Consider the following 24,131-nt stretch of genomic DNA (forward strand, 5'->3'; position numbering starts at 1 on the left):
AAGACCGCTACCCACGAGCCCTGGCTGCCCAGCCTGCCAGAAGAGCATAGGTGTTTTGTTTTGTTTTGTTTAATACACACACACACACACACACACACACACACACACACACGTTTTGTTGATTTGTCTTCTTTAAAGTAATTAGCTCACACACTTGTGCACAGGAAATCACTGTCTGCTACTGTAGGTATTGAAAAGCGTGAACCTTATTACAGCAATCTCGTGGGCAGCTTGGGGTGGCTATAGAAACATGGCATATGTCATGCTCTTCATACAACAGTATGAAGATGGGGGGGGGTGGTGGCGGCTTGTCTGGTGCAGACACCCACACAAAGCAGCTTTGTGTGTTCTCACAGAGCTGGGACAGTTTCTAATTCTGAAGGTGGCCCTTTCTAACACATTCTTCCTAAGATGTTGCAGCTGCAGCAGGGAACTATTCCAGCACCCTCGCCCCAGTGAGGGGTAAGTTCTACTAAGCTGCATTCTTCCTCTGCTCAGATCACTGGAGGGGGCTTGCCATTGCCAGCCCCTCCACAGAGTCAGTTAGCATTTTAAGGGACCAGGACTTGGCTCTTGGCACACTGTCCCTCATTCTGCAGAATCTTTACCATGCCTACAAGATGTCTCTGGTGATCCCTTGGAGGAAGGAAGGGGATGGGAAGGAATAAATGGGCCTCCTGTCATGCATTTGAAGCTAACGAGGAAGATGGCGAGTTACCGCCTAGAACCATCGATAAAGCTACCCCCCCCCCCCCAAACAGAGGAATCCTCAGGTTCAACCTCAGGCTGATTAGCCTGCTTTGTCTTCTTCATCTGGATCTTCCTAAATTCCAGTTCACCCCCTACATCCAACACATAGAGATCGTGTTTGTGGATGATGATTGTGGGCTTTTAACTACACTTACAAATCTCCGTGGCTACGTAGGGACTTGCTACAAGCAAAGTGTGCAGTAAGCCAACTGCTAAGGCCTCAGGGTTTACATAGCGCAGGACTGAGGGGTGCAGCAGCTGTGGCGTCACCTGGCTGGGCCATGCTCAGCAGCACTAAGTTCCAGTGTTCCGTGGAGGAATGCCCCCAAAGGCACCAGCTTCAAGCTCACACCCCACTCAAAGTTGTGTGTGGCGCCGATGCACTGCACATACTTCTGGCAACACCCTGGGTGTGCGTGGCTCCACAGAAGTACCGTGGTGCTGGAGCAGGAACAGAACTGCATGCATGACGCCTTCCATGTAACAGACCAGATTTCCCATGGCCAGCTCATAAAAGGACGGGCTGGGTAGTACATCACAAGGGCGCACTGCCCAGTAAGATTCTGGGGCTTGTGCCTGACTCTGATTCTGACACTTTAACCCGAGACCTCATGGGTCTGCGGCTTCAAAAGAAGTAGACTCGGGGGAGGAAGATGGTCTGTCTGTGTAGAGGATCTGGGGAGAAGGGTTTCAAGGGATTGTTACTACAGAACCTGAGAAATGCAGCTGTCACAAAAGAATGATCACCAGACCACAGAACACACAAGGGTATGCCAGCATCCTAGCGGGAGGGGGCGGGGGTGGGGGGGTGGAACCAAGCCAGATGCTTACTCAACAAAGATGAGTGGAAGAGGCTGTGGCCTCCATCCATCTACAAGTGTGGAAAAAGCAAAGTAACAAGCATGGAAGAGATGGATAAGATGGGAGGGAGGGAGGGAGGGAGGGAGGGAGGGAGGGAGGATGGAGCCCACGTGGGTCACGACCTGTGAGGTTCCTGGGGTGGACAGTTTGGTGTAACATAACCCCAAGATGATGCCAAAATGATGGCCACACGGCTCATGAATAAAAAAAAAAATCCATGCAGAAGTTTAGTTATAAGAAAAGAGAGGGAGAGAGGGGGTAGGAGGGAGGGGGAAAGGAGGAAGGGGGAGGGGGAGGGAGGAAGGAGGGGGAGGGAAGGGGAAGGAGGGAGGGGAAGAGGGGAGGGGGAGGGAAGGGGAAGGAGGGGAGGGAGGGTTGGGAGGGGGAGGGAGGGGGAGGGAGGGGAAGGAGGGAGGGGGAGGGAGGGAGGCAGACTTGGGGCGGTAACTCGGAAGCGGGTGTCTAGAGGCAGAAGGAAAGGAATCAGGCAGGGGGAAGCATTTGGCAGTGGGATTCAGGGGACAGTAAGCGTGGGTGGCGGCACCCTGAAAAAGGGGTAAGAACGCCATCTAGTCTGATCTCACGAAACACAGGAGCCTTGTGGGGTTTTTGTTTGTCTGTTTGTTTTGCTTTGTTTTTTGTTTTGCTCTGAATTTTCTTGCAGGGAACCCGGTGAAGCAGCTCTGGTACAGAGAAGGCTGGGAGAGAGTCTAAATGGACTAGGGACCTAGAAGCCTGGCTTGCTCTGAGGTGCCGGCCAGCTTCTGCCCCTAGTGCTGAATTGGAGACATGAGGTGGACGCGGACACACAAGGAACATGGGTCTTTGTCACCAGACCCTCAAGAAGCCCCTGCCCCACCTGCAGAGGGTCCTTCCTGTCTTTCCCATGGCTGCTTTGTCTGCTGTGTTTGATTCTGCTGCAACCCCTACCTTTTCACAAAATGAACCTAGACAGTAACACCGCCGCCCTACAAGCAAAGGGACGGCAGGGCCGCTTGTCCTGTCTCGCCAACCAGCTTACCACCGTGGCTCACAAACCCTGGCCTTGAAACCCAGCCAGAGGCATTCCTGGGGTGGCTTTAGGCAAACATTTTTTTTTTTTAAACTGGCTAATTAATCTTAAAGGCCAAATGTTCTGCAGGGAGCTTTCATGCATTTAGTTTTAACTATAGGTAGAAGCATTTTCGAAAGAGCCCTGGGACCATTCTCTCCCATTGTTACCCCCCCCCCCTCTTTCCACAAGATGCCCCTGTGGGGAGCAAGTTCAGAAAGTCCTAGAGCCAGGGAAAGGACATGCCCCGGCTTTTCACTGGTAATGCTCTTGCAGGAGTTCTCTGGGGCCATTTGAGTTAACTGCACACACTGGACCTGGTCTGTTACTTTGCTGACCTCTAACACGACAAGGGACTTTGGATGGGCGTTTTCACATGATTTATGGGAACAGAGGCAAGCTTTCTCTCTCAGGTCTGAGAAGAGAAAATCTCTAGCCTGACATATCGCTGCCGCAGTGGCAGCTACAGAGCAGAGCCCAGGTACCAAAGAGATCCAGGAAGCGTCCCTATTACCTGCCACCATTCAGACAGCTCCCAGCACTAGTCTGACTTTCTCCCTTAAAGAGCTTCTGGGCCCGAGGACCAGGTCAATTAGACTCAAAAAAAGAGTCACTGCGAGGCAGCCTGGGCTGGTGAAGACGTGTATGCTGTTCCAAGGTAGAGTATGGGAAATTCCCTGAGATTTCTGGAACTGGGATTCCCCTCGGTGTTCAGGATGGCGTGAGGAATTCTAACCTACATGGAAGTCATGGCCCCTGTGAGGGGCTGGTGTCTGCAAGTGATACATCCCTGGTTCACAGTGTCCTATCCCTGGCCAGTCAGTCCCCTGAGGCTTCTTGGTTGTGTTCATGTGGGCCTGACTCCCAGGCCCCCAGGCTCCATGCAGTCAATGCCTTAGTTGCTTCTCTACTGCTTCGTCTGAAACACTGACACGTTCTTGGCTCTCTCTAGCTCCAGGTAACACCACTGAGTTATCTTCTAGAACTCTGTGCCAAAACTTCCCCCCCAGACCCAGACAAGGCACTCAACCAACCACAAGCCTAGCGGGGTGTGCAAGCAAGCTCTGCGGAGACAGACGGTGTCTGGAGCCCCGTTCAGCTTTCCGTTCCCAGAGGCTAACTCTGTGACTGGCATTGGATAAATGCTTATTTTCCCATGAACGATATGCAAATTAATCACCTAGTTAAATCGTCAGAAAAGACATAAGGTGTGACTTTGATGTAAACATTGCTTCTCCTCTGAAAAATGGGTAATGAGAAAAATCAGTCGCTACTGGTTTTGGAATTGCTCTTCCCTCGAAGGGAACAGTCTGCACAGCCATCCTTCCCTTAACTTGATAGTGCAAGGGCTTCCTATCTTGGGTAGTCAAAGCTACTACACAAGGCTCTTATCTGTTTCTGACTCGTCAGCTTCGACCCCTCTACTGTGGCCTCTGAGTGCAGCAAAGGGACCGAATATTGGTTGCACATCGACAGGGACAGGACAAAGACTGACCATAGTGCTCTGCATTTCAGATCCAGGACATGCTCCTGGGGTCCTGGGCTGAGGTCCTGGGGGGGGGCATTAGCATACCTGGCCTAGTTGTAATTCTTTGTGTAGCTTCTGGATATACTGAAGTATTTGGGAAAATAAAAGCTGTACCCCCTGCAGAGAAAAGGAAAGACAAAGTGTGAAGGTCCTTGGAGGCCACATGCGTGCCACCAAGCTCACCCTGCAGTGTCAAGGGAAGCCTTGCATGCCAGTAGAGTGTTCCTGGCAAACATGAGCCCGGGGGCAGACTCAGATCCTGAGTGTGCTTGGAATACTGTGCGTTCTTTATTATTTCCTGTGAGTGTCTTGACGGAGCTCCCACTGCGCCCCACTGGCAATCTTGTTTTATTAAAATTTATCCGTGGCATGGCCTGTTCATTTATCTCATATTATCTATGATTCACAAAATATCTTGGAAAGTAGATCTTGGAAAGAATTATAGGTATCTTGCCTAGGATTCTATGGAGTGTATTCGGAATTAATCCACATCCCTATTAAAATACATGACTCTCCATATTTTCCTCAATCGGTGGTCATCTCCCCAGATGAGGGAATTTTCCCCCCGTGGCGTTAAGTCTTTGGAAATTTATCATCCTTGTCCTTGGATGGCCTCTGTGTATAGCTATAATAAAATTAATGAACTCTTCTGAACTTCGGTGGAATATTTAGTCACTGCTAAAGAATTTCCAAATGAGCATGACAAGAGAGTCTATGTGTGGCTCAGAGCGCCTAAGTGGGGGAGGACTCTTTGCTAACAAGATCATTAGCAGGTTGACACGTGCGATGGAGAGAAGGAAGAGCTTAAAGCCTGTCACGTTACGTTAAAGGTGTACTGTTTGGGTGCCAGAGACTAAGACACACCAGTCATTTACTCCAGATAGCTCACCGAGGCTCAGTTCACATGAGACTGGAAACTTTAAAATAAAAGGAGACTATTTGGTAAGTTGCTGTCTTGCTCAGTCTAGGAGACCCATGCCATAGCTTGCTTGCTTGCTTTCTTGCATGCTTGCAAGAAGACGCAGGCTTCCTAGCTCTTGCTGTTTCTGCCTTGCTTGGTGCTGGTTGGGCATGGTAGGGTGTGGTCCTAGCATAATCCAGTAGGTGAGCGGCAAGTGGCCATGGAGCCACCTGTGACACTATCAGGATGATGGGGTAGATCTTATACACAGAGAACCCCAAGCGTACCGAGAGCAGGAGGGGAGGTTAGTCAGGACCAAGTGTGCCTTGTTAAGCCCTGCTAGGCTCAGGCATGCATCAGATACAAGTGTAGAACCTGTAGTCAGAGACAGGAAGGAAGGCACTGGATCGAGGCCAATTTTTTTATCCCCCAAAGTTGCAGCAGAGTTTCCCTGTTTGCAAAAAGTATGAAACACTCCATCCATGGCCCTCTGCAAACCTACGAATCTGTGCAGAAGACTAAATCAAGGAAAGTCCTAGAGCCACAAACCAAGAGACGCCAAGGAATCCGAGAAAACACTGCTTTAGGGACGAGGATGGAGAACAGACTCGTGGTGTCGGTCCTTATACCAGGGACTTTTATCTCCACAGGCAACAGGACTGGAGCGTTGGATCTAACAGTGTCACGTGTTGGGGGCTTGTACAATTGGTCCAAAAACAAAACAAACAAAACACAAAACAAAAATCCCTTTCATGGCTGGGCGGGGGGGGGGGGGGGGGGATTGTGGTGGAAAGAACGGGGAAGTATTCAGATACCCAGCGGCCTCACCTTCCTTGGCCTGTGCAACTGCCTTCTACCCTGTAACCTCTAACCTGTGGATTTCACTTGGACGCATGTACCTGTAGACAGGAACCACCTGTGCCTGTCCTGGGGTGGGAAAGGACTAGCATTACCTGTGTTCCTGGCATGCATTAACCGTGGAGAGTTCTGCAAAGCCTTATCAACGTCATCGGAAGTCAAGTGCGGAAGAGGCGCTAGGAAACAAAGCACGACACAGAGCAACAATGAGGTGAAAGGAGGGAGAATGGCCGGCCGTTCTTAAAACGTAAACGCCGTCGGAAGGAGAAGAAAGGGCAATGTAGCCCCCCACCACCCTAACCTGGGGGCACCAGGCCCGTCCAAACCCTGACGCTGGTTAATGTGTTAAATGCTAAAAAGGGATGACTTGGGATCCTTCTGGGCCGTGTTCAGAGTTGTCTACACTAGAGCATGCGCCAATCCTCGGGACATGTGCCTCCACCGACCACTGTGCTACCCATTCGCTCAATCGGAAGTGAAAAACCTCCCCTTCCGTGTCCAGGCTAAATGGAGGGAGGGGCTCCACACAGTTCTAGCAACCTGGATTCCTGTGCAGGAGGGGCCTTTTCTGCCTTCCAGTTTGGGGCATCATAGAAACTACTGAGCGTGTGGCCAGCCTCTTGTCTTCTCTACCGCGTGGGCATCCCGCGTCCCTGGCCTTGGGAATGCAGGAGGAGGGGTAGCGCCACTGTCTTGCCTCCAGAACTGTGTGTCCGACTACATCAGGAAGCTCTAAGCTCTCCCCGCGTGGCCCTCATGGAGGGAGAGCATGAGGATGCTGGGGACCTGCCCTGTCTGAGCCCTCCTGAAGTTGGGTCTGCAACCACAGCCCCAAGCATTGGCTGCCCAGGGCGGGGCGGGCGGCTTACTCTCTCTGAGGTAGTGGAGATGTGAGAGTAGGATGTCGGCATTGTAGCTCGGAGTGAGCCTCTGGAAATCGTCCTTCGTCATCTTGCACAGCTCCTTCCCGTCGATGTTCTGAAATAATAGGACGTCCACGTCTAGGAGGGCGTATTCTTTCACTGCCCATTCCAACCACTGCCGGACATGGTCCGTGCTCCACAGAGTAGGATCTGAAAGGGAACCGGGACAGACTGAGTCGACTCCTAAAGGCAAATCTCCAAGCAGCAGAGTGTATCCCAGAGTCACACCCACAGGTCTCCACCAGACTCCATGAAAGTGGTGGAGGAGAATTTGCTCTACCTCTCCTGTAGTAGCTATCTGGGTTTTTTTTTTCAGTTATTTTCACTTTTATTTATTCATTTAAGAAAACATACAGGACTAAGAGGCATCTCTTGAAAAATTACTTGTGTGCTTATATAAAAGACAGAGTCATAAAACATCACCAAGAGAATGCTAATCACAGATTACAAAAACAAGTATAAGTAGGACTGGCGAGACGGCTCAGTCTGTAAAGTGTCTGCTTTGGGAGCATGAGGACCTGAGTTCAAGTCCCAGAACCTACTTAAGAAAAAAGGGGGTGTGGTGGCATTCACTTCATAGCCCAGACTTGGGGGAAAAGACACAGGTAGATCTCCGAAGCGCACCAGGAAGTCAGCCTAACATGTTTGGTGAGTTCCATAAGTCATCTGGCCTCCACAAACACACACATAGACATATAATAATAATAATAATAATAATAATAATAATAATAAAAAATAACCACATTTGTGCAAACTACTACCCAGGGAACTTGAAATAAAGTAACACAGGACTCTTCTAGCTAATGTTGACTCAAAGAGATGAGGGGTGGCCTGGAAGAATTCAAATGGGCATGAAAATGGCAGACAGAACTGGAGGAGGCCGGTGAGGGGCAGAGATGGGAGGTGGCGATGGAGGATGGAGCTGGGCAATCGGGATTAGGAATTGAAACGGAAGTTGGGGTCAGATGGAGGAGAACCCTTGACAAGGTCAAACTTGTACAGTGTGGAACTTCAGAGTCATTAGGAACTTCTGAGGCGTGGAAAGGTGTCTTTAATTGCCGCAAGCACAGAGCACTGAGTGATGAAAATGGAAAACTCTCTTGGGAGTCAGCGCATGCGTGTTTGGACTCTGACAGCTCGTCCCAACCTCGCCCCCTTACTGGGTGTAAACGTTGCCTTCTCCGAGTTAGTCTTATTTTCCTATGGCTAATTAAATGGACTGTTGCGGGGGGGGGGTGGAGGGAGCAGGGGGGTGTTTGAAAAGTCAACGAGCTAATGTGCGTGGAAACACTTGGCCAACAGTAACAAACTACAGAGAAGGAACGCGCCCACACAAGAGGGTCTGCACAAGTCGGCTAAAATGAAATAATCGATTTAATTTCCAGGGCTGCCTCTTCCTTTGTACACAAAAGCTTGATTTATCTCTTGTTTTAAGGGCCTTTTGGAGGTGCTTCTGTTGAATGAGTCATAAGCCAATGAAGATAAGACACTGTGTCCGGCCTCCTCCTGGAAGTCGGACTGTTTTGGAAACAGCCATGTCGGGTCATTATGGTTCCAAGGGCAGCAAAGGAGCCAGGGCCCACATCATGGAGAAGAATGAGAGGATCTTCCTGCCTTTTCTGTACCTTGTGTCACATGATCGATAGTCCATAGGTTTTATGAACTCCGTTTTACTCGGCGGGATCTTAAAACATATAAGCGCATCATCATATAGAGTTCCTAATTACGTTATTCTTAACGACTGGGCACGGGAGAGGCACACATGAGCAGGGCAGGGGAAAGCCATAAAGGCTTTCTGTGTCAGCGGAGATGACTCAGCGGGTAAAGGCACTTGCTGCCAAGCCTGACAACCCGAGTTTGATCCCCAGGACCCACATGGTGGTGGGAGAGAAATGTCTCATCCAAGTTGTCCTCAGATCCTCACACGCTAGTTATGGAGAGCCCCCATCTGCCTACACAGTAAATGAGTTAACAGGCAATAAAAATATAAATTAAAAAAAAAAAACCCTTCTTCTAGTTCCATGAAATAAAATTCTGATCCAGTTGAGTCCATCCGCTGCCAGGAAACTATTAATAGATCTTGACTGAAATTAGGTAAAAGGGCACTGTGTTGTCAATAGCAGACCATGCTGTGACAAACATGGACAAACACTTCCAGTTCAAAAGTCCTTCTAGAGAATAACGTTAAACATGATCTGAATGGAAGAATATCAATGAGAAATACTGTGCTTTCGAAACTCTTGGTTATGAAAAATGTGGGATATACAATAAAATAAAATGACCCCCCCCAGTCCACATTGAAGGCCTAGTGTAAGGTCTTGGCTGAGCCGCTCTGAATATAAGAGTATCCTAGGGGAAAAAAAGGGACTAACCATTAAGTTTCCTGATGAGGGCAGAGCCCTGTTTACAAAGCGGGAATTTCAGACGTGCTCGATACCACAAACTGAAACTTGACTCCAAGAGAGTGACTTCCTCAAAGCTGTTTTTGAAACCTTCAAATGTATAATTGATGGCTTGCGTTTATTTTCGTCTGTTCTCTTGGTACTAGTTTTTAATTTTATTGCAGTTTGGCTAGAGAGCAAGGTCTGTTACAACACTGATGTTTAACACTCTGGTTTGTTAGCCCTTGTGATGGCAGAGACCAAGGTAATGTTTGTAAATGTCCCTTTGCGTGCTTAAAAGCGGATGTTACCTGCTATGTCTGAGTTCTGGAACTAACACACACTCGCATGTGCGCATGCACACACCCACACACAACGCACACATGTGCACACACACACACACACACACAATTATGTCACTGACTTAATAGTTACTGGGAAAGTTAAATAAAACTCACTCACTGAAATAGATTCTGTTTCCCTCGTCGTTAGTTTATTTTGGGGCTATGTTACCAGGTACATACGTTTATCATCATTATGCCCTCTATGAATTTAATATCACGTAATAAACTTCTACCTTCCCCACTGTGCCTTTCTGTCTAGAGTCTTATTTGCCAATGTTTTAATTTTTTTCAGATTCTTGCTAGCTTTTGATTAATATGCCTCATTCCAGCTGCTTGCCATCAGTTACGTGTGTGTGTGTGTGTGTGTGTGTGTGTGTGTGTGTGTAAAATTTTGTATAAATACCCCTAATCGCTTTGGGTGAGTTGTCTTGTCACTCCCTCTAGGTTAAAACCTTCCTGTGGCTCTCGATTGGCTAGCTTTTTCCACCGCCTTCCTGGCATCTGATTTGATTCATGTTATTCATTATTAGTTTATGTGTATCGGTGCCTCTCTCAACATTCCGTGCGCCGTGTGTATGCGGTGCCAGAAGAGGGGCATCAGATTCCCTGGAATTAAGGACTCAGGTCTCCTGCAAGGGCAGCCGGTGCTCTTAACCACTGTGAGCCGTTGTTTTAACCCAAATCTGATCTGTTTTTATTTTCATTTCATCCCCCTCTCCTACAGGATAGCACACTGCCATCCAACTTGTTCCCAGCCCGTCTAGGAGGCCATGATGGTCATTGGCACAACCCAGAATCACATGGGACAAGAGTCCCCGTGGAGGACTATCTACGTTGGGTTGGCCATGAGCGTATCAGCGAGAGACTGTATTAGTTGACAGATTTGGGAAGTCCCAGCCACCTCCAGGCAGCAGCATTGCCTGGGCAAGGGTTCTAGAACCTTCTACAAGTGGAGAGTGCTGAGCACAAGCAAGCAAATAAAAACGGTACCTGTGCGCATGTGACAGCCATCTCACGCTCTCGGGCCACTGTAACCCGGGATTGTTCCGAGAAATAAACCCCCTCTCTGCTAAGTCACCTTCGCCACAGCAGCATCAGTGAACCCAGGGAAGAGGGTGTGTTTGTTACTTTGTACTTAACCAGCTTTTGGTGGCTAAGGCCCATTTTTGCTTGAAAGGTCTCACTTTTGCTTGAAAATCTAATTTCCCCCTCAACTCATATCACAAGTTAGACTAATTCTATAGCTTCCTGAGTATTCCCACAATGCTTCTCTTCTTCATTCACACCTACGTAGAAAAGGCCATTGCGCAATCTCATTATTTCAGCAGACTCCACTGTTTTTGGGTGTTTCTGTTGGCGTCATATGGGATTAAGAGTTTACATGGCAGTCATACAACGCCAAGCTAGACTTCTGGCTTTCCTCAACACTGGCTGGGGCATCTAGGGCAGCTCTCTTGAGTTTTTCCTCCTCAGTAGGGTGAGAGCAATGGATTTTCCCCACACCATAGCTTGGCAGGGCCTTGCTGTGTCTGAGTGCTTGTCAACCAAGTGTACGCAGTAGGTGTCGGCTGCCATCGTTCTATTTTGTAAAATTTCAAGTCTTACATGCGACCCCCATGCCATTTCCTCAGCCGCCACCAGCTGATAACTTCACAGATAAAGTAAACACTGACTGCAGGGTTTCAGTTCTCATTTGTCTGGTGGTTTGGTTGGTGATGTCAGCACAGCAGGAGTTCAAAGAGAAACATGACAAGTGGGTGAGGTCACTAAGAGAGCTTGGTGGCCACAAGACAAGGACAGACGAAGGGCTGGCTACAGGGTTTTAACCAGTGCCTGGGTATTGGCTCTGGCTCCACTCAGCTGTGTGGGTGACTCTGGGGCAGTGCCTTCCTCTCTCTGAGCTCTTATTTTCTCAAGTTTGAGGGGGAGAGCTGGGGCTGTGATTTCAAATCACCATGCAACTCCCACGATCCCCGATTCCTACTTAATAAGCGACGATTATCGTCTGCTCAACAGGGTTTCCTTGCGGTCACCACCCGCAGCTCTGCTGATTAGGACACCGTGGGTACCTCACACAACTTCAAGTCACACACAGCCTCTGCGCTGGTGTGATGGAAGTGTGCTGTCCAGCTGTCAGAGCCCGGGAGGGGCTTCTAGTTCTGCTTCCTGGCCCAGCTCAGCAACAATGTCACTCTCAGAGAGGGTCACGCCAGTCCCTTCCCACACTGAGAACTCCAGACCCTGTCACATGAAGCCACCGGAGAGTCCCAGTGATCTGCCATTGCCTTCCCGGGGCTGACTCTGGTGAAACTCACTCAGCCTTTTCACAACACATAGGAAGACTCGGGCCACTGCCCCCGAAAGGCAGAGTCACAGCCATAGCAGGTAGGCGGTCAGCTCTGTGGTCTCCAAGCACACGGCTTCCAGGGTTCTGTGCTGAGATAAGTATTACCTCTCCCATAAAACAACTTCTCAATCGTTTTCCCCAACTGCACTTTTCACCTTGCCTACCGGGAAGCTCAGAGCCACAGCAGGGCCTTCACAACAGCCTCTTGGCTGAACCTGCCGTCAGCATGATTTCATTGTGGCATGCGTATTTTTAACTGTGCAGCACGGATTCTGAATTTTGGTGGATCGGTAGTTTGGGTCACACATCTCTGGTCTGTAGTTTATGGCTCTTAAAGCATCTCAGATCTGTTGTAACATCAAGTGTCAGTTTCTACTTATATATAAGAGTACACATGCCTTAGGGTGAAACAAAAACATGGTAAGAAATGATTGGTCGAATAAGAGAAGCAACTTGTTAGAGAATTAAGCATGTACATGGAACGAACCTACAAGAGGTCTTGAAGGATGAGCAGAGTTTGTTAGTGAAGGAAGGAAGAAGCCCAGCGCAGGCACTGGGCTGAAGAAATGATGTGTGCAACAGTATGCGTGGGAGCTTGGGTTTGGCTGAGGCTGAGGGCAGAAGCTAAGAGAAACAGAGGAGGCCGAGGCAAATGGTGGAGGCCGGAAAGGGATCGTCATAGCTACAAACGAAACTTTCACAACCTCTCTTTTACATTGCCTCCTTTTACTCGGACATTCTAGAACACTTATCAGAGTCATTAACTTGAGCTCTCATGGCTACCTGAGCACTTTTTAACCGTCCCCAAAGAGACTGGAATATTAGTAACAGATGCTCAGTGGACACTTCCTGGGTGGTCCAACATGGAAGGGCTGGGTGAGATACAATGCCAGGGCTTCCCACCGTAAGTGTTTGGAGTTGGAGAAGAAAGAAACAAAGTCGCATAAGTGCCTTTGTCTGCGATGATGGAACACAGGAAAAGCCTAGAGCATGTAGGGCAAGAGAAGATACGGGTGTGGCCACTCGGTCTCCCAGATACTGATATCAAAGGGTTTGAGCGGATTGTCTCAAAAACAAAACTAAAATGTGCACCAAAAAGAGAGCTGTTTGGACAGCTAAAAGTTAGCACCTATTCTAGGGAATAAACAAAAAAGAAAAAAATCTTTCAAAAATGCTACAAACTGCTAAAAGCAGAGGTCCTGTTGCACTGTTTGGCATTTTGCAACTTTTAAGAACGTCATGAAGACGGTGCCCCCTCTGCCCCCTCTGACCCCTCTGCCCCCTCTGACCCCTCTGTACTAGCCCACTCCACTAACACACCCTGGCACGTTCCACCAATAATGAAAAAGCAGCCTCCATCCCACAGAAGCCTGTCTGGTGGTGGTGGTGGTACAAGATTTTAATACCAGCTCTTGGGAGGCAGACGTAGGTGGATCTCTGGGTTCAAAGCCAGCCTGGACTCAGAGCGAGTTACAGGACAGCCAGAGCTTCACAGAGAAACCTTCTCTCTCCTTCCTCTCTCTCTCTCTCCCTCCCTCCCTCCCTCCCTCCCTCCTTCCCTCCCTCCCTCCCTCTCTGATGTGAATGTTAGCATGCAGTGATGGAAAGAACAAATGCTTGAGAACAATTAAGGCTTCAGTTCACATTGGGTACCAGACACTGCATCTAACTAGCAGGAGCTCCAGGAACCAGACCCAGGTCTGGAGATTTCCATGTGTGTGAGCTGTCCACACCCTAAAGGTGCCAAGTGAAACATCTGGAAACCTGTGCTTCCCCTGAAGGGATGGATACAATAGCTGTCCTCTCTCTCTCTCCCTCCCTCTCTCTCTCTCTCTCTCTCTCTCTCTCTCTCTCTCTCTCTCTCGTGTGTGTGTGTGTGTGTGTGTGTGTGTTCATCTGTGGAAATTCGAACACACATACCTGGAGCTTGACCAATAACTGAAAACTCTACAACTTGCAAAACCATCCACAGCTCAGCGTCTTACCAACACCATTAACTGAATAACTGCCTACACTGGCATGAAGCAACCCGAAGAAGGAACAGCTGAAGGAAAGCTTCCTTCGGAGTGAAGAAACAGCCCTCGACCCAGTCCAACTGGAGCCCATCTGCAGAAGCATCCTCTGGTCTGTCCAGCCATCACTGAGTGAGAGCCTCTATGAGTAAGACCTGCTCATGCTGACTCAACCAGTCTCATTCTCTCCTGTGCAGCCTTTGACCACTCTGACAAAGGAGTGTGCCCCTACCCGCCCCTGATTAACACCCAGAGTGCCCTGGAGAAGGTGCTCAGACTCCAGTGAGAGGGAGGTAATGGGGGAGCAGGTGGAAGAACCAGACACAGATTGCCCCGGGGCTAAGTGATACGGGTGCAGCAGACAGCAGCCCCAGGATGGGATGGTGGGCATATTGTCCCTGACTGAGACTTGTAGGCGACAGAGAAGATGGCCCATCTTCCCCTGCAAGGAGTGGTTTGTTAACCACGGTGAAATCCCAAGGCCTCTGACCTGCGGGGACGATCACCCTGCGCTCGCTGGTGGTCATGTTGGGGGGTGGCATGTGCTTCTCCTCCATGTAGTTGCCATAGCTCATCCCCACGGTGTCAGGGCTGCCCAGCATCTTCCCACCTTTGCTCACACAGCATTCATCGGGCGAGTTCCTGTGGGAGAAGAAGACGGATTCTTCTATTAGTGGGGTACCCAGTGAGCAAGGCTTGTGATATTCGGAGGGGCTCCACGAGAGGCCATGTGTGAAAGACTAGCAAAGAATTACAGGCGTCGGGATGTGGCACGCCGCCGAATCGACAAGTTGCAGCCATAAGCCCCTGTGCAACAGTATAGAGAGGAAACGGGATTTTAGCTCAGGCCACGAGGGTACAGCCAGCGACGGAGGGATGAGAGGAAGGTGAGGGACGGAGGAGTTGCTTCAGTGGGCAAATCGCATGCGCAAACATAAAGACCTGAGTCGGATGCCCAGCGCGCACTAAAAAGCCGAGCACACATTGTGCGTACCCGCAGTCCCAGGCGCCCAGCCAGTCTAGCCCATCCGCGAGCCCCGTGCTTCAGTAATACGGCGGAAAGTGACTGGGAAACACACTCTGGCCCTCCCAGGCAATGCATGAGTGTGCATGTCTGCACAAACACACCACACACACACACACGACAAACAAATATAAAGAAAGAGGAAGAGACCGCCCCTCCCGTTGCTTCAGTTCTTCTATGTGAGGATGAGGCCACCTCTAACCCACGGAGAGAGCCCTTGGCTTAGTGGACATGGAGCTATCCGGCACCTTGGCCTCTCTAGGTCATACCACCGTCAGAACTGAGTGAAACACCCCTGTTGCTTCAGCTCAGCAGCCAAGCTGCCCTCTGAGACCATGCTGGTGCCCACGCCGGGGAGAAACTGGGGAGCCAAGCTGCCATCTGGCTTCTGTTTTGCTCGCCAACTCCTTCTGAAACTGTCATGTCCAGACTCCCTCTGGGAGTCCCAGACGCCAACTGGGAACAGAGAGCTGGTGTTGATTCCTTCTGAGTGTCAGTAAACAGGGCTAGCAGCAGCCAGACTGCTGCTTCTGAAGCCTCAGTGAAAAATCCCCTCTTGGATCATCATCCCTGTGCCGAACACAGGATCCAGAGTGCTGGGGGCTGTGGTGATGGGGGCCAAGGCACAGTCAGGAGAGCAGAGAAGGTGGAGGCTGAGGTAAGGGAGACCAGTGGTCAGAGAGAACCCAGAAAGTGACCTGAAAATGGAATTGTGTGTGAGGTGAGTTGTCCCCCACGGACCCTGGCAACGGGCCACAGGAACCATTAGTAAGGCGGTCTCTGTCTTTGCAAAATGACAAACATGCCTTTCTAGGAAAAAAAAAAAACAGTGTCTTTCGTGTGTGCATGAGTTCATGTGCACGTATGAGTAAGTGTGTGTGTGTGTGTGTGTGTGTGTGTGTGTGTAAATTATGTTTGAGAGTCATAGGAACCAGACGCCACAGGTAAACACCAAAGAAACCAGTTTAGGAGCTGGAGAGATGGCTCAACAGTTAAGGGCACTTGCTGCTCTTGCAGAGGACCAAGTTCAGTTCCCACCACTCACGTGGTAGCTCACAACCATCTGTAACTCCTGCTTCAGGAGATCCAATGCCCTCTTCTGACTACTATAGTAGACACCAGGCATGTTCATACATACATGCATGTAAAAGACACACAAACATAAAATAAAAGTTTTCTAAAATAGAAGAAACCCACCTTCATTAGAAAACAAAGAAATATATGGTTGTCTTCTCGGATGGTTGACCTAGAGATGATGGCTAGCTAGCCCAGAGATGATGGCTAGCCCATGGATGATAGATAATGGCTACCCTACAAAGAAAGGATGGTGGCTAGCCCACAGACAATGGGTAGCCCACAGATGGCTAACCCTGGATCACCACAGCAGTGGTAGCTCTGTGTTCTGGTTACATTAACAAAAGTAGAATTTTGGAAGCACCTCTGAAGCTATCCCCGGCACATGGATTTGGCATGGTTTGGTTTCCATTTTTTATATTCCTGGAAATTTATGGGGCCTTTTTTGTCTCCTCCAAGGCTTGCTAACTGCAGCTTTGCAGGTAGCTTGTGGAGGCACAGACCTTCATGCTCCCAGTGGACTTGACCTTCGAGTTTGAGAAGGACAAACGCATGTAAGGCCCGTGTACAGGGCTGTTTTCTGAGCAAGACGGAACTGAAATGGAGAGGTGAAATCCATTTCTCATCCAGAGGCCTTGACAGAACTGTGCACAGGAAGGCCTAGCCAAGGAGGAAGTGCTCCAGAATGAGTTCTACACAATACCCACAAGCTTTGAAATGCAAATTTCTTTTTCAGCATTACTTGCCAGTGCATCCAGAACCCCAGAGGAGCTCAGAGCTGGCACCAAGCTATCCAAGCAGGTACCACCAAAGCTACACACTGAGGTCCTACCAAGGCCTGCCATGTAGAATTCTCACAGCTGTACTAGCATGAAGGCAATTTAAAAATAACTGTCCATGTTCCATGCTGTCTGCACATGCATGATTTCTGCTTGATGCTATAATATTTTCCTGGCTCCAAATGTTTATCTCTGTGAGACTCGTCCTAATATCAAACCACATAGTATCTTTGCTCGAGACAGGGTTTCCTAATCCTTTGGAAAAATCTGACAACCTAGTGCGGTGCGAATGTTTTGGCATGTTGGTCCCAAAGACACTTGGGGGAGAGAAGCTGAGGATCTGGAGGAAAAAAAAATTGACAATATATGGAACCAAGGATATAAGAGTAACACCAGATATGACCGTAAAGTCTAAATTGAATCATTTGCTCACTTATTTAGGCAACTTATCAAGTGCCTACTGGATATGTGTGTGTGAGTGTGTGTGATTGTGTGTGGTTATGTATGTGTTTGTGTGTGTATGTGTTTGTGTAAGTGTATGTGTGTGTGTGTGTACACATATAAATCCCATTGTGTGTATATGGAATCCAGAGCACAACCTTGGGTGTTGGGCGTTGCCTACTTCCTTATATCATGCTACGGGCCCCAGAGTTCCCTAGGAGTCTTGTATCTGGTCTTCCCACAGTGCTTTAGGAACACACACACTGTCCCATCCGGCTCGACCCATCCGGCTCGACATGGCTCCTGGGAGTCTGAACTCGGATCCTCACATTTGGGAGGCAAGTACTTTCTTTACCCGCCCAGCCACACCCTCATCCATCATTTAATCCTTGACAGTTTAATTCTCCTGTCTGTGAACAAGAACCCGTAGGTGAGTTTTGGGAGTTTTTCTATGAAACGAAGCAGACCCCTCACCAAATCGGCATATAGTGGGCTGCCATGTAGAACTTAGCTAGTGTGCGCCCAAACTATATATAACTAAAACGCAGGGATAGCAGATGTTGAAACAGAAGGAAGTTTGGGGCCAGCCTGGGCTACAGAGTGAGTTTGAGGTCTGCCTGGGCTATTTAGTGAGACTCTGTCTCTAAGCAAGCAAGCAAACAAACACAACATGGGCAGCCTTTAGCAAAGTTACTTTGTGTTCATTTTATAACCTGCAGGCATAATTCATGTTAATGGCTTTCTAATCCCATCCTTCACCATAGGGAAGGCCAAAGTGAAACCATTAGAACCACTTTCAAAACCTAGAATAATAGATAAAATATATGATTTTTTTTTTACCATATTACATTTTGGTTGTTAAAAGAGAAGAAGACAGGATGAGCCATGATTTTGACCATTATAATTTTTTCATAACTAAAGAAACTCTTAACTCTGAGAGGAAAGGTTAGTACTCAGGCATCTGTACTGGCCTGAGCTTGGGGTTCTGACAGGACACGCCCTCAGCTGCAGCCACTAAGAGCACCACCTGTGCACATTCACGGTGTTCACTTTTAAAAGGGCCCGCCCACCTCCCATCGTTTTCTCTTTTTCTTTCTCTCCCTTTCTCTGTTCCCCACCCCCTCTCCCTCCTTCCTCTCTCCTGCTGCTCCTGTTATCCCAGGAGGCCAGACTACCCTCTCTCCTTTCCCCTTTATATGATCTAATTCCCTAACAACAACAACAACAACAACAAAACCCTCTGTTTGAACCTTGTCTCCTGGCAGCTTTCTCTAATGCACTGCTTTTCTTAAATTACAACAAAAGTTCCATCTTGCACGGTCCAGTTCTCAAAGCAGCTTTTCAAGAAACACTAAGTAGGTGGAGCTACTCTCAATAACATGTCTTTCATAATCCCTTAGAACTTGTTATAAGGAGAGCTGGCGCTGACAAGTGTGAGGCTCTGCCTCGTGGCTACCAGTCCTCACAACAGCTCAGCAGACACCACCCACATCTTACAGAGGTAGAGAGCACACGGAAGGTAAGGTAAGGTAGGCTGGAGAGGTGGCTTAGTGGTTAAGAGCACTGGCTGCTCTTCTACCGGACCCGGGTTCAATTCTTAACATACACTTGGCTTCTCACAACCATCTGAAACTCCAGTCCTGGGGGATCTGATGTCCACTAGCTTCCTTGGACACCAGGCACACAAGCAGCACACAGATACATACACAGTGCAAAGCACCTACACACGTAAAATAAGATGGCGGTGGGGGGAGGCGGTAGAGGTGCCTTGCAAGTTAGAATGTCAGGCACAGTGGCCTGAGCTCAGCACCTGCAGAGAGTGAAGGGAAGAGGCTCTACTTTGAAAGACAATCAAATCTTCATCTGAGGTAGACAAGAACTCCCTGGACCACATGTTACTGTAGTCTGCACTGTGGGCCTGGCATGCTGTCCTAGCCGGTGATCTACTCACTCTCCTACCCCCATGCACACACAACACAGACACACAGGAGAACCAAGGCCAGAAGGAAGCCTTTTGCAAAGTCATACATTCACACATTCCTTTATTTAAGAAAAAGAAATCTTATTGGGACCAGAGGCAGGAAGGTATGCATTCCTTTAAAAACCTTACAGAGCCTGGAGAGATGTCTCAGAAGTTAAGAACACTGGCTGTGCTTCCAGAGGGAACACAGTGGCAGGTAGATCACATGTAAGTCCAGTCCCAGGTGGCCTGACACCTCTTCTGGCTTCCATGGTGCGTGTGCACGCACACACACATATGCACACACACACACACACACACACACACACACACACACACGGCACAGACTTGTGCAGACATACATACATATAAATAAAAAGATAAATCTTGAGCTGGGCGGTGGTGGCTCACACACTTAGGAGGCAGAGGCAGGTGAATCTCTGTACGTTCAAAACCAGCCTGGTCTATGGGGAGAGTTCCCAGACAGCCTCCAAACTACAGGGAAATCCTGTCTTGAAAAATCAAAATAAATAAATCTTGGAAAACAAAGTCTCACAGTTCTCCAAGCGAGCTTACCCTGCTCCCCAGGTGCATAAGAACTGTTAGTGTCACCGATAAATACATCATGGAGAGATAGGATGACTTGCCCAAAGCTACATGATCAGTCCTAGGAAAAGTGGCATTTAAACTCTGGTATCCAAGGTCCTGGATTCAAGCTCTTTACCAGCGTATGGCATTCTACAACTTCCCTGGTACATCCACGCAAGCAAGATGCGGCTACACCTACACTCAAAACCTCCCTTTCTTCAGTACTGAGTATTTTCCAAAGAACCTCCTCCTCAGAGTGGGGCTGGCTGATGAGGACATCTCATTCTGTCTTCTGAGGTGGGGGGGGGGGAGCGGCACCATCATGAGAGGAAGGCAGAGCTTCTGAGAGGGCTCCGTGGAAAGCTTATGTGGGCTTACACAGGGTGGTGAAGTTTGATTGAAAGGTCACAGGACTCCCTAGACGTTAGTCCCTACAAGTTTCGGGAGATGCTCTGCATGCATGGTCCATGTTTCACAGCAATGATGGATGGACATAAGCAAGCAAGAAAGAAAAGCAGAGTGAAAAGCCAGGCAGAGAGAGTTGAGGGGAGTGGACCTGACTGAAATCATCGGCCCGGGAAGAGATGGTCAGGACCAAGCCAGACAGACGGCTGCTGGGAAATGGGTCGAGGACCAGGACAGACAGACGGCAGGACAGACAGACAGCAGGACAGACAGACGGCAGGCCGCTGGGGAAGCTGCTGACCGGATTTTTAAGATCAAGCAGCATGCAGCCCAAGAAGACAGTCTCCTACAGTTGTTTCCATGCATACCTTTTATTGTTTGTTTGTTTAAAGAAGTGGTAATAACCCTGGAAAAACCTACTGAGAAACATAAAATGAGGCCTTTCTGTCTTCGAAAAACAAAATGAACTCTCGGCATCTGCAATCTGTTTTCTCACACGGTGTCTGTTTACCGCAGGGCAGACTCCGTCATGGAATAAGCCCACGGTAAGTGGCAGCGCTGTGGCCATTGGCCATGCTGTGTTAGCTGTCACCGCCCTTGAGAGCGTGAATGGCCTTCATTTATCCAGGAAGGTTACCATGTACAAACCTGGGCTCCCTCCTCACCACCAACCTGTGCTTCACCCTCCCGTTAAGAAGAGACACTCGTCCCTGTACAAAACCCAGGGTCAGCCGAGGTAGAACTCAGGAAACCGAGGTGTCTTTGTTTTGTGTGGGTAGAGCCCCCCACCAAACCTGCCAAATTCATGGCTGTCCTTCAAGGCCTGTCCTCCCTCACCTAGATCCCGCTCACTCCTCTCTGCACAGGAAGGTGGCTCTCCACTGTTCTATTAGTGTCCCACACTGGGATCCTCCTAGCTTTGCTCTCAAATGTCCTTGAGAAAAAGCCAAGTAACCAGGGCCAACCGGCCTTCGGCCTGGACTTCGTCCTGGACCCACAGGGGTAAAGGCACACTCCCCAGCAAGCAGGGGCTGGCGAGTCACCTCATCCACCGAGCAGCCATCTATAGCAGACTCCGGGAGACAGCAGTGTCCCTGACCTCAGGGGGCCACATTGGAGTGGCTAAGGCCCCTTACTTTAATTTTACATCCCAGAATGACCACATGCTGATGAGACAGCTCACTGAAGTTCTTGCCTTACAAGGATGAGGGTTTGAGCTTGATCCCCAGAACCAAATAAAAAACCAGCCCAGGAGAGGCGGAGACAGGGACCCCTGGAGCTCACTGGTCAGCCAGCCCAGCCTCCTGGACGAGTTCCAGGTCAGTGACAGAACAAACCATCTCAGGTGACAAAACAGAGCAGTGCCCGAGTAATGATGGCCAAGGTTGTCATCTTGATTCTACATGCACTTTCACACAGGGTTACACACACACACACACATACACACACACCTACACTCATACCTACATACACACCTACATACACACCTACACACACACCTACACACACACCCCTACACAGACACACCTACACACACCCCTACACAGACACACCTACACACACCCCTACACAGACACACCTACACACACACCTACACACACACCTACACACATACCTACACACACATCTACACAAACATCTACACACACATACCTACACACATACCTACACACACACCCCTACACACACATACTCACCTACACACATACGCGCACGCTCGCACGCACAGATCCATGGACATGCAATGTCCTAAGAGACAAGGGTCAGTTCCAGGGACCACCTCCACCCCACACAGGGCTGGCTGGACATGAGCTCTCCAGGCCTGGATCCCGTTGGAGTATTACTCAGTCTAACCTCCCCAAAGCCCCTGCCTAGTGTTAATCAGCCAAACCACCCTACCCAGGTTTCACAGTGTGAATGGAAGCAACTCCCCACAAAAGGTATTTTTAGGACCCCAGACAAGGAGTGGATTGTCTGGCCAGCTCCGGGGTAATTTGTGGCTCTGTTTTATTTCTGAATCAGACGCAGTGGAAAAGCTGTTTCAGGCCCCATGGCCAAGCGGTGTGACTCATGTGCAACTCCAGGCTCAAACTGAAACCACGCATGTTTGTCTACACAGCTGCCTGTTATTTTTACTCTGGCTAAATATTCTCTTACACCTGGAATCTTTGCCTCTTCCCAGCAACTCTGCTCCTCCCCCTCTCTGAAGCAGTCGAAGGCAAAATTAATTAAATGCTAACTCGACAACAGTTCCTTCTTTGTCTTCCAAAAGGGTCTTGATGTTTCCCCTGGAGAAGTTTAATTATTTAAATACACACTTCTATTTACAGCCTATCAGCAAGACAGTGTCTCATTTGGGTCTTAAAAATCAGAGGGAAATTCAAACTTTGTGGAGGGATTGTTATTTGGGACTAGAATATTCTATAGAACGTGACTTCTGTAGTTCCACAGTGAAGACCAGAGACAGCATCTCTGCTATGTGTGAGTTCCTGTAGCTTTATTTGAAATACATTTTTTTTTTCAGAGAGAACTCACTGAGCCATCATTCTGGGGCTCTGAGGTGTGTGTGTGGTGTGTGTGTGTGTGTGTATGTGTGTGTGTGGTGTGTGTGGTGTGTATGTGAGTGTGTATATGTGTGTGTATCTTGTGTGTGTGTGGTGTGTATGTGTGGTGTGTGTGTGTGTGGTGTATGTGTGTGTGATGTATGGTGTGCATGTGTCTGTGTGTATGTGTGTGGTGTGTTTAATGTTGTATAGTGCATGTGTGTGCATGCATGAGGAAGCCAAAGGTTGATATCAGATGTAACTCTTCCATCTATTTCCAGCTTGTTTTGTGTCTCACCAGGACCGACAGCTTACCAATTAGGCTAGGCTAGCTTGCCCAGGAGACGGAGAGAGGCTCTACCTGTCCCCACCCCCACCTCCGGGTAGGATTAGAGGCACATGCTATGCTGCCAGGGAGTAAATATGGCCGGACACCGAGGAAAGGGAGGACGAGAAGTGAGACAGGGAACAACAGAGAGACACAACTACAGAGACAGACAGACAGACAGAGAACAAAGAGTTTCTTCCTCAGTCATGCCAGGATGCAGCAGGAAGTCACCCTCAGTGAAGAGGATGCAGGTGCTCACCAGACACCAAATCTGCCAGTGCCCTCTGGAAATACAAGGCATACACTTCTGCAGTTTGCAAGCCACCGGCCTTGGGTATTTTTGCCATAGAAACCCAAGCCGACTAAGACACTCGCCATTACTGTTAGGAAAAGCCACTCATTTGAAAGTCTCCAAGCACTGTGCCAGCCACAGCCTGGAGGGCAGCCGAGCTTAATTAGGAGGCAACTTTCTTGCCAATTCAAGTCAGAGCCCCAGGGCTTAAGGGAGCAAATGTAATTAGTCCAGGGAATGTCACCGACCCCCAAATAGTGCCTAAGGCTCCCCAAGTACAAGAAAGCATATGTGTAGCAAACCCAAGTGTGAAAAAACAAAAAAGCAAGTGGAAAAAGAGGCTTGTGCTTTGCTTCGAACATTTAACACGAGTCAGTTGCACAGAGAGAGTTCTTGGCATTAAAAGCCCGAGTTAGGGATTGTTTGTGGCAGGTACACAAGGTCCCATTTCTAACACAGTCACAAACAGAAACTATGAGGGGGGTGGGAGCTGAGACAGAATTTCACAGTTTTATTTCTGGTGCAGTGAGTCACTGCGGGCCACTGGAAAGGGTCCACCCCTTAAGACTTTGGGGTGCAGTTTCCACGGTGGCACAGCAGGGTCAATGCAAAGATGGACAGAGGGAAAAACAGCGGCCCTGACCAGACCGGGTTGAATGCAGTCATGCAGAAAGAGAAGGATCACATGCTGGCTGCTGTATCACTGTTCCTGGAGAAGACTACCCAGAGGATAGAGGGAAT

The 24,131-nt window shown here is 49.0% G+C and overlaps 1 protein-coding gene across 4 annotated transcripts in view; it reads right to left on the reverse strand.

Annotated features, from left to right (window-relative positions):
- The window catches only part of Erg (ETS transcription factor ERG), a 148,950-nt gene that overhangs the window by 14,304 nt on the left and 110,515 nt on the right, over positions 1–24,131 (reverse strand). For 3 of the 4 annotated variants that reach the window (XM_051191942.1, XM_051191943.1, XM_051191945.1), the window contains 4 exons: positions 14,447–14,598; positions 6,819–7,022; positions 6,045–6,125; positions 4,236–4,307 (listed from right to left, as the gene is read on the reverse strand). In XM_051191942.1, coding sequence (XP_051047899.1) covers positions 4,236–4,307; positions 6,045–6,125; positions 6,819–7,022; positions 14,447–14,598 — 509 coding nt within the window. The remainder of the gene's footprint in view (positions 1–4,235; positions 4,308–6,044; positions 6,126–6,818; positions 7,023–14,446; positions 14,599–24,131) is intronic. The other variant, XM_051191944.1, reaches the window with a different exon arrangement.

Source organism: Phodopus roborovskii, unplaced genomic scaffold, assembly GCF_943737965.1.
Source record: "Phodopus roborovskii unplaced genomic scaffold, PHOROB, whole genome shotgun sequence".
Taxonomy (NCBI): Eukaryota; Metazoa; Chordata; class Mammalia; order Rodentia; family Cricetidae; genus Phodopus; species Phodopus roborovskii.